Source organism: Xenopus laevis, chromosome 2S, assembly GCF_017654675.1.
Source record: "Xenopus laevis strain J_2021 chromosome 2S, Xenopus_laevis_v10.1, whole genome shotgun sequence".
Classification (NCBI taxonomy): Eukaryota; Metazoa; Chordata; class Amphibia; order Anura; family Pipidae; genus Xenopus; species Xenopus laevis.
In genome coordinates, this window is record NC_054374.1 from 167,774,500 (window position 1) to 167,781,714 (window position 7,215).

The window sequence follows — 7,215 nt, forward strand, 5'->3', positions numbered from 1 at the left end:
TAGCAGGTATAGTAAGGGAGAGATGGTGCCTATAGTAACAGTGGATAATAGTCTCTGGGAAGGGACTGTGGGATAGCAGGTATAGTAGGCGAGAGATGGTGTCTATAGTAACAGTGGATAATAGTCTCTGGGAAGGGATGTGACTGTAGGATAGCAGGTATTAGTAGGTGAGAGATGGTGTCTATAGTAACAGTGGATAATAGTCTCTGGGAAGGGAGTGTGACTGTAGGATAGCAGGTATAGTAGGGAGAGATGGTGTCTATAGTAACAGTGGATAATAGTCTCTGGGAAGGGAGTGTGACTGTAGGATAGCAGGTATAGTAGGGAGAGATGGTGTCTATAGTAACAGTGGATAATAGTCTCTGGGAAGGGAGTGTGACTGTGGGATAGCAGGGTATAGTAGGGAGAGATGGTGCTATAGTAACCAGTGGATAATAGTCTCTGGGAAGGGAGTGTGACTGTGGGATAGCAGGTATAGTAGGGAGAGATGGTGGCCTATAGTAACAGTGGATAATCAGGTCTCTGGGAAGGGAGTGTGACTGTGGGATAGCAGGTATAGTAGGGAGAGATGGTGTCTATAGTAACAGTGGATAATAGTCTCTGGGAAGGGAGTGTGACTGTGGGATAGCAGGTATAGTGAGGGAAGATGGTGTCTATAGTAACAGTGGGATAATAGTTCTCTGGGAAGGAGTGTGACTGTGGGATAGCAGGTATAGTAGGGAGAGATGGTGTCTATAGTAACAGTGGATAATAGTCTCTGGGAAGGGAGTGTGACTGTGGGATAGCAGGTATAGTAGGGAGAGATGTGTCTATAGTAACAGTGGATAATAGTCTCTGGGAAGGGAGTGTGACTGTGGGATAGCAGGTATAGTAGGGAGAGATGGTGCCTATAGTAACAGTGGATAATAGTCTCTGGGAAGGGAGTGTGACTGTGGGATAGCAGGTATAGTAGGGAGAGATGTGTCTATAGTAACAGTGGATAATAGTCTCTGGGAAGGGAGTGTAACTGTGGGATAGCAGGTATAGTAGGGAGAGGTGGTGCCTATAGTAACAGTGGGATAATAGTCTCTGGGAAAAATGCAAAATAGAAATTATAAAGGATGTGTTGTTTTTTTGCAGAAATAGTTTCCCATGGTCCATTGCAAAGACTGTATAACTGGACAGAGAAGAAAAAGACTAGAAATAGAAGTAACATTTCCATTTAGTGGCAAGAATATGAGGAGATGTCCTGCAACAAGTTCCTGTTAGTCATCATGTCAAACCTCAGCAGAGCCAATCAGATCTCCTCTCCATTCATCCTGATTGGGATCCCAGGGATGGAAGAGATGCATGTTTGGATCTCAATACCACTGTGTTGCATGTATATAGTAACCATTTCAGCCAACATTACTGTTCTTCTTATCATAAAAGCTGACAGGAGGCTTCACCAGCCAATGTACCTGCTCCTTTCCATGTTGTTAGTCACTGAACTTAGCCAATCAAATGCCGCCATTCCCAAGATGCTGCTGATCTTCTGGTTCAAGCTAAGAGACATCACTTTTGAGGAATGTCTAGTGCAGATGTTCTTTATCCATTTATTCTCCATAATGGGGTCTTCTGTACTAGTGACTATGGCCTTTGATCGTTATGTGGCCATTTGTCTCCCACTGAGATACTCCACCATCCTGACCAATTCCATGATTGTAAAAATGGGACTGTTTGTTATACTTAGGGGGGCCTTATTGGCTTTTTCTTTCCCAATACTTACTAGAAGACTCACATTTTGTGGGAATCACATCATTGAACAGACTTACTGTGAGCACATGGCGGTGGCAAAGCTCTCCTGTGGCGATATCCGAATCAACTCTGTGTATGGGTTAATTGTTACTTTGCTAGTGGCAGGATTAGACATAATATGCCTTACTGTGTCCTACACCATGATTATAATGACTGTGCTGAGACTTCCCAACAGAGAAGCCAGATATAAAGTTGGTAACACATGTTCTGCTCATGTTGGTGTTATCTTAGTTGGATATATCCCAGCCCTCTTCTCCTTCATGACTCAGAGATTTGGAGCTTCTTCAGTCCCATCTGTCCAAATCCTTATTTCCAACCTCTACCTGATCATTCCTCCAATGTTGAATCCAATCATATATGGTATAAAAAACAAAGAGATTCACAAGAAGGTGATGAATTTGATTTAGTTTAATTTTCTTGATTTTCCCCTAGTTGTTGGAGAATAAATAGATAATCAGCTCTAGGGGATTCGAAGGGACAAGGTGATTTTCAGTCCTTAGGAAGTGTAAGTGCAATGAATGAAAGGGCAAAGGGAAAATTAATGTATAATCATATGATGGGCAGTCTAAAGACATGGACTCTGATGGAATTATGAGGAGAAAGACAATTGAAAAACATCTGACAAGAATTTGATGTGGAATTAACAGATTGAAGTAAAATGTTTGAAAGTCAAGGACACTTAATGGAATAGTGTCTCCTTAATGTAAGAACAATGTATATAAGTATTTTGGAAGATCATGAGAACAATGACATTAATGAAAAGTTATTTAGCAGGGAAACTCATATGGGATCAAGAGGACAATGTAGATAAACAACGGTCTTGAGGAAGAAGCCTGGACAAGGATGATGCATATGGACAATTAGTAGGGACTGGTTGATGGATAAAGAAAAATAAAACAACAGCAGACATTAAGTTGAGACAGAGAGGAATTATAGGCACCTTCAGGATAAATAAAGAAGCATTTTCAATTAAAAGTAAGGTAATGTGTCTGTAGGGCATGCTAGGTACATCATCACCTTATGTTCCCCCAAATATTAAACTTTAAGAGAACAGGTTCCCGTAGCCAAAGAGAAACTGAGTATTAGTAGGAGAGCAGGGGTTGGTTCAGCCAGAAAAAAAACTGCAAGCATCTTTATGACGGAAAAGACTGGACCAAAAAGATTGTACTCTATCTGCTGGTGTTGGTAGGTGAACAACAAAGACTGGATTGGACGGACTGTAACTGTAGGCATCTGTAGTAGAACAGGAGGAATTGGCCAGAAAGAAAAAAATGATAAACACCAGTGGGAGAGTGGCAGGGAATGATCCAGACAGAGATTGTACTATAGTCATGACCAAGGAAAATTGTAGTTGGCCAGATGGCATCTGTAGGACAAAAGAAGAGGCTGAGTTGGATTGATAGGGACTGTAGTTATCTGTAGGAGACATCACTTGGTACAAATCCTTACAGTATACCTCCCCAGTGGAGGTGTCTTAGGGAATCTGCTTTGGAACTCTTTCACCAAGCATGGAGCATGGAGATCAGAGTTCTTGGCCCAGAAGCATTTGTCAGGTACAGATACTTGTGCTGGATTCCCACATGTACACATGTTAAGTTGCTTTGAATAATAAAGAGTGAGTATTTGTGCACAATGAATGGTTTAATGAGAGAACAAATACATTCTAGCATAAGGCAAGTCCCTAATCACACTCAAGGCTGGCAGTAAGATGAGAAACAAGTCTGAAATCAGGCTGAAGGTCAGGGCAGGCAGCAAATAACAAGTCCATATAAAAAGGTCAGGGGTCAAAAACTGGGAGATGAAGTGTGCAGGAAAAGGATAAGCAGAAATAAACTTACTCATGAACCAAGGAACACAGAAACCAATGAACTCAGGAACAAGGGGCCATACCGATGGAACAAGTCAATAGTCCAGCGGGGGGGGGGGGGGTGACTTAAAAAGGCCCTTGATAATTAAATACCAGGCACCTGGACTTGAAGAGCCTGGATGTGGAGGGCGAGGTGACAGAAGAGGTAGCATATAGTTGTGAGTATTAACAGCAGCAATGTCCTCCAAAAGCCTCCAGTGGCTCAGCAGGGAAATACACATATTACTCAACACACAGGTTAGTGTTTGAATCCTGACAGTATTTCTAGGACCCCACCTGCTCCAGTGGGTGTAGTATTGTAGGGAAAGCCTGGAATTAAGCATTTCTCAAATCCATACTTCTGCAATATAGATGGAGATTTTCTCCTGATGAAGTTTTAGTTCCCCTTAGCTTCTTTTCATCTACTTTTACTAGGTCTTAGATGAGAATGTGTATTTTTTGGTCTTAATTTAAGACATGAGTGGATTGGATGACAAAGTGGCATGAAGAAATGACTATTCTGTGGGATGTTTAGAGCAATGCATGGGTTGGGGCTGCTGAGCAGAAATTGATGTCTGGTAATTGTAAGGGCAAGATATACAAGAAATGAGGAAGATACGGAGAAGTTAAAAATGAAAATAATGGAAGGTTTTCCAACAGTGACACTTATATGGAATAAAGAGGAGAAAGTAGATAAACAATGGCCCTGTGGAAGAAGCTTGGATAAGGATGAAACATATGAACAATTACTAGAAAATGGTGTACGGAGATGTGTGGGGGGGTAAAAACTCAGAAATACAGCACGGCCGTCTCCCATAGACTCCATTATTAATCAAATAATTCAAATTTCTAAAACTGATTTCCTTTTTCTGAGTAATAATAAAACAGTAGCTTGTACTTGATCCCAACTAAGATATACTTTTTTTTAAATTATTTTATGAATAGATAGTTACATCAATGACATAAATGTACAATAACAACAGAAACAAATGCAATAATTAATTAGGTAATTAATACATGCATTCTAATATATTCATTTTTTTAAAAAAACAAAACAAATAAATCAAATTTCTAGTACAACAAGTACAAACTATAGTGAAATTGGATATTGTAGGACTATTGCTAAGATATAATTAATCCTTATTGGAGTAACTACAATCCTGATGGCTTTATTTAATGTTTGAATGGATTTTTTTAGTAGACCTAAAGGACAGAGATCCAAATTACAGAAAGACCCCTTATGTGGTCCAGATCATTCTAGATTACAGGTCCCATACCTGAATGGTATTCTGCAGAGTTCATATATCATTACCTGCCCCAGAGAATGGAAGGGCTTATGGGGGACCATTGGCGTAATTCCATTACTGGTGTAGCATGTCCCCTCATTACTTTTACCTCTAATTTGGTAGGAAGCCCTTGTACCTGGACACCTGAGTGGGATGTGTTGGCCTGGGTGGGGGTGACCCCTTCTTGTTTTACTTTAATATAGTAAGTGTAGTTACCATTGAAACAGAGGCTTATCAATATTTTCCTTAATGGTAAAGCATTTTTTTGTTCCTTCCATGGTAATAGTGAAGCATGACAGGTAGAAGTGACAGGTGCCCCACACCTTTACTAGTCTAGGCCCTGCCCCCTCTCCAGACCTTACTTTCCATTTTATGGCTTAAACCACTGCATCATATCCAACCTTAATGACATCACAAGAATACCAGTGGCTTAAGCTTGTGATTGGGTAATTAGTGGGTTACAACTGAAACAATTGGTAATATGTCTGTTTATAGGTTTCACTATGTCCAGTGGTCAGGAAACCAGGGACAGTGATTGGTGGGTTATGGGCTTTAACTGTGTACATAAAAATTAGCTCTAAAAAGTTAATTCTTCATTATCTTGATCATTCCCATAACTGTCTGTGTGCTGCTAGAATGTCTAAAGGTGGCCTGATGTAAGAAATGTAAGAAAAGATAAGAATTTCTTACCTGTAAATTGTCTTTTCTTCAGGTCCCCTTTAGGCAGCACACCAAACAGATAGACCCTCGTACTAGGGACAGGAAACAACATAAAAACACCCTCCCCTCCCGCTGTTCCCCTGTGTTAGTTAACAAGATCCAAACACACAGAGGTTGCTTTGACTGAGATTTTAATGAGGGGGAGGGATAATGGTGCTGCCTGAGGGGACCTGAAGAAAAGACAATTTACAGGTAAGAAATTCTTATCTTTCTTCAGGTCCCCAGGCAGCACACCAACGAGATATTGAAAAGATCAAGGGGAGGGAATATCAGCTGCCTGTAAAACTTTCTGACCAAAAGCAGCCTCCCTTGAAGAAAATATCTCCAGTTTGTAATGCTTGGAGAACGTTGCTGCTTTATAAATTTGTTCTGCCGATGCCTTCGCTCTATGCACCCAAGTCGTCGCCACTGCTCTGGTTGAATGTGGTTTAATTCTGGCTGGAGGGGAAAGATTCTTAGACTCATAAGCCAAAACAATAACTTGCTTGATCCATCTTGAAATTGTGGGCCCAAAAAGTTAAGGAAGAGGTTATTTGACTTCCTGAACTGTGCAGATCTGGATAGATAGTAAACTAAGCACAGCCTAACATCCAACTTGTGAAGCTTGCATTCCTTATTCCCGACGGACATGGGAAAAATGAAGGAAGCACAATCTCCTGAGAAGAATGAAAAGTAGAAGCCACTTTAGGAATAAACGTGGGTGGAAGTCTTATCACCACTCTATCAGGAAATATCTGAAGATAAGGATCCTCCATAGAGAGACTCTGTATTTTGCCCACCCTTCTAGCCAATGTTAATGGCACCAAAATTACAGTCTTTATCGTAAGTAGCTTAATCTGTATTGAAGATATCGGCTCAAACGGGTCTTCTGATAGAACGGACAAGAGAAGATTGAGATCCGATAGTAGACAGACATCCCTAACAGACAGTAGGTCTTAATCTACTTGTTGCTTTAATGTATTGTTTAACAATGAGATTGTCCCCCAATGCTATGCCCTTCATTGCTCATAGGGCTGCTACTTGAACCCTAAGAGTAGCTGGCTTCAGACCCATATGAAAACCTTCCAGAAGAAACTGTAGAACTTAAGGAACAGAAGCTATATGAGGATCAATAGAGTGATCTCTGCACCAAAAAGAAAATCTTCTCTAAATTCTGGAATAAATCTTATTGGTTCCTGCCTTCCTGCTGTGATCCATAACAGAAATGACTTTGGTAGACAATACTTGCTGTGTCAGCGACTGCCATTCAGGATCCATGCTGATAGAGCTGCTTGGGTTCGGATGATACACTGGCCCCTGATGAAGCAGAATCCTGCTGGCCCCCAACAATATAGGGTCCTTCTCTGCCATCTCCAGCAGTAGAGAAAACCAGGCCCTCCTTGGCCAATACGCAACTACCACAATGACTCTGGCTTTGTTCTACTTGATCTTATCTTCGGAAGTGGCGGAAAAATGTATCCCAGACTGCCCCTCCAACACTGAAGCATAACATCTATTGCTGCAGGTCTGTCCTGGGGAGATAGAAAGTAAAATCTGTTCACCTTGGCATTTTCTCTTGTGGCCATGAGGTCTATAGTTGGACAGCCC

The 7,215-nt window shown here is 41.1% G+C and overlaps 1 protein-coding gene across 1 annotated transcript; it reads left to right on the top strand.

Annotated features, from left to right (window-relative positions):
- Positions 1-1,110: 1,110 nt before the first annotated feature.
- LOC108709056 (olfactory receptor 52N4) lies at positions 1,111-2,183 on the top strand. The gene has a single exon (XM_018248686.2). It carries the CDS (start codon positions 1,224-1,226, stop codon positions 2,181-2,183), a length of 960 nt encoding a protein of 319 aa, XP_018104175.2. The 5' UTR covers positions 1,111-1,223.
- Positions 2,184-7,215: the final 5,032 nt, after the last annotated feature.